Source organism: Manacus vitellinus, unplaced genomic scaffold, assembly GCF_001715985.3.
Source record: "Manacus vitellinus isolate BGI_N305 unplaced genomic scaffold, ASM171598v3 scaffold_54_pilon, whole genome shotgun sequence".
Classification (NCBI taxonomy): Eukaryota; Metazoa; Chordata; class Aves; order Passeriformes; family Pipridae; genus Manacus; species Manacus vitellinus.
This window is the reverse complement of record NW_021940645.1, coordinates 2,414,385-2,416,654: the sequence shown is the minus strand read 5'-3', so window position 1 is coordinate 2,416,654 and position 2,270 is coordinate 2,414,385. Positions and strand designations below refer to the sequence as shown.

The window sequence follows — 2,270 nt, the reverse complement described above, 5'->3', positions numbered from 1 at the left end:
AGGAGCTGCGGGGCCGCGCGTCCCGCGCAGCCCAGCGGAACCCACCGGCCGTGAGTCCGCGGGTCCCTCGCGGCGCCCGGATCCCCAGGGACGGATGGGAGCCCTTAAGCAGGCGCTGTGGCCGTTTGTAATTTTTTTCTTTCTCTCTTGAGATTAAAAGTAATTTATTTTGTTTCCTAATAAGCTAGGAATTAAAATAAACGATTTTATTTCATATCAACAGAAATTTGCAGGGAAAACTATGCAGTCTGGTTGCGTTGTGGTTAGATCGAAGGTTTCCACTTCTTGCAAATGTTTGAATGAAGTATTTCACCCATCTTTTGTTTTGTTTAATCCCTGTCAACCCAGGCAGACACGTTGCAATTGGGGCAGCATTAACACCACGAAAGGCATTTTCTAGTATTGTGTCTCTTAACTGCTGGTCATGTAATTTTTTAAATACTCGAAAATTGAAATTCATCATTGTGGGCATTAAATTAAATTCGCATAAGAACACAAGGAGCTGTTTTTAGGCAAGTGGTAGCGTGTTTGCAGTGAGATGTTGTTTGCTCAGACCTGTTATGTTGTGAAGAATGAATGAGAACATTTTGTATTGGGGTCCTCTTCTGTGCAATTTTGGTAGCTACTGCGATAGATGCTATGGGGAATTGTTACCACAGGGGTTACAATGAGCACAACCAGCTCCCTCCCTCAAGCAGCCCTCAACAACAAAACAAAAGACAATCGATCCCCTTCAATTCCATTTATTCAGATTGTATTATTCTTGTAATTTGGACTTCAACATAATACAGCATATTGCACTTACTGGAGAGCAGCACAAGAAAGAAAAAAAAAGTACAATACTTCAGTTTATTCTCAAGGAAGAATAAAATGTGACAGTGTGACAGTTGTTGCTCTTCTTAAATATATGAAACCAACTGAAAGTCTGAGTATATGTACACAAGATTTCTTAAGTCCCTGAATAAGCCATTTGAAATTTTACACATACTTTTTTTGCTTTTCTTGTATTTTTTACAGAGATATACAATATGTCACACACAGTTTCAGCTTGAGGACACTCTGCACAATTATAGCCCAGCTAAAAGGCTGATGAGTTTTTTGTTTTCTTTTTTGGCAGGTTTTTTGGAAGGATCCCCTCAGATTTATGGCAATGATTACTCCGATAACTTTCTTCAGTATTGTCCCCCCATTCCCCATCCCCTCCACTTTGCCAGAATGCTGAAAGAAATACCAATTAAAAATAAATCTAGAAGAAAGCCATTACATCATGACAAAGGTTAAACTGTATATATTGCACATCAGTACAGAAACATAATGCAGTAACACTGTCATCCCCCCCTTTCCCTCTCTCTCCTCCACATGTCCTTCCTTGCTCATGGGGCTGGGCTGCATGGGGGAAATCTAACTGTACTCATAGTCTGATGAGTCCTCCTCAGACACCCCTTTCAGGTCCCTGTGGTACGAGTCCATGCCATTCTCATCCATCTCACCCGCTGGCTGCAGGCTTTTCCCTGTGCCTTTGCGCTCCTCCATTTTGATGGTGTCATAGAGTCCCTTAGGTCCTTCCTCAAGGAGGATGTTCCTCTCAGAGTGAGAGGGTTTCATTTGGCAGACGTTTTTGAGAAAGAGGAGGACGGGGGCATAAAGCACATTGGCGAGCCCCATGCCCAGGTTGAGCTGTGCAAAGCCCATGGTGTGCACAATCTGGCCAGCCACGATGGGCCCCAGGGCGTACGCCACCGAGTAGGAGATGTCTGCGATGGCGTAGACGCTGCCGTAGACAGAGACGTGGCGCACGTCCACCAGGAAAGCCAGGGTGGGCAGCAGGGCTGTGTCCACCAGGGCGATGCCGAAGCAGATGCCACAGAGGGGAATGATGACCTGCCCGAAATTCCTGCAGGCTGGCACCAAGCAGGAGCTGGCGCCGATGATGGCCATGCCCAGGGCCCCGTAGAACCACTGAAGGTGGGGGTACGCAGCAGCCAGCCGGACGGTGACGTAGACGCCCAGCACGTGGGGGAAGAAGGCGGGCAGCCAGGTGAGGCCCACCTCCCACTCGCTGGCCCCCATGGAATCCTTCATCCAGTTGGCGATGGTGGGCTCCAAGAAGGCCAGGGGAATGTTGCAGGTGGCCAGGGCCCCTGCCACCACGGCGATGTAGGGGTCGACCATGAGGCGGTGGATGGGGGTGCCGACAGGCATGTTGGCCCGTGCCCCGGTGGCGCCGGGCGGTGCCAGGGCCAGCAGCAGCAGCCCGTCGAGGAGGCAGA

At 49.0% G+C, this 2,270-nt stretch overlaps 1 protein-coding gene across 1 annotated transcript; it reads right to left on the bottom strand.

The window, feature by feature from the left end:
• Positions 1–923: 923 nt before the first annotated feature.
• Positions 924–2,262, bottom strand: SLC18A3 (solute carrier family 18 member A3; the record flags this gene model as incomplete). The annotated part of the gene is made up of 1 exon (XM_018081556.1): positions 924–2,262. A coding segment is annotated over one exon (861 nt), but the record flags the coding sequence as incomplete, so codon positions are not given.
• Positions 2,263–2,270: the final 8 nt, after the last annotated feature.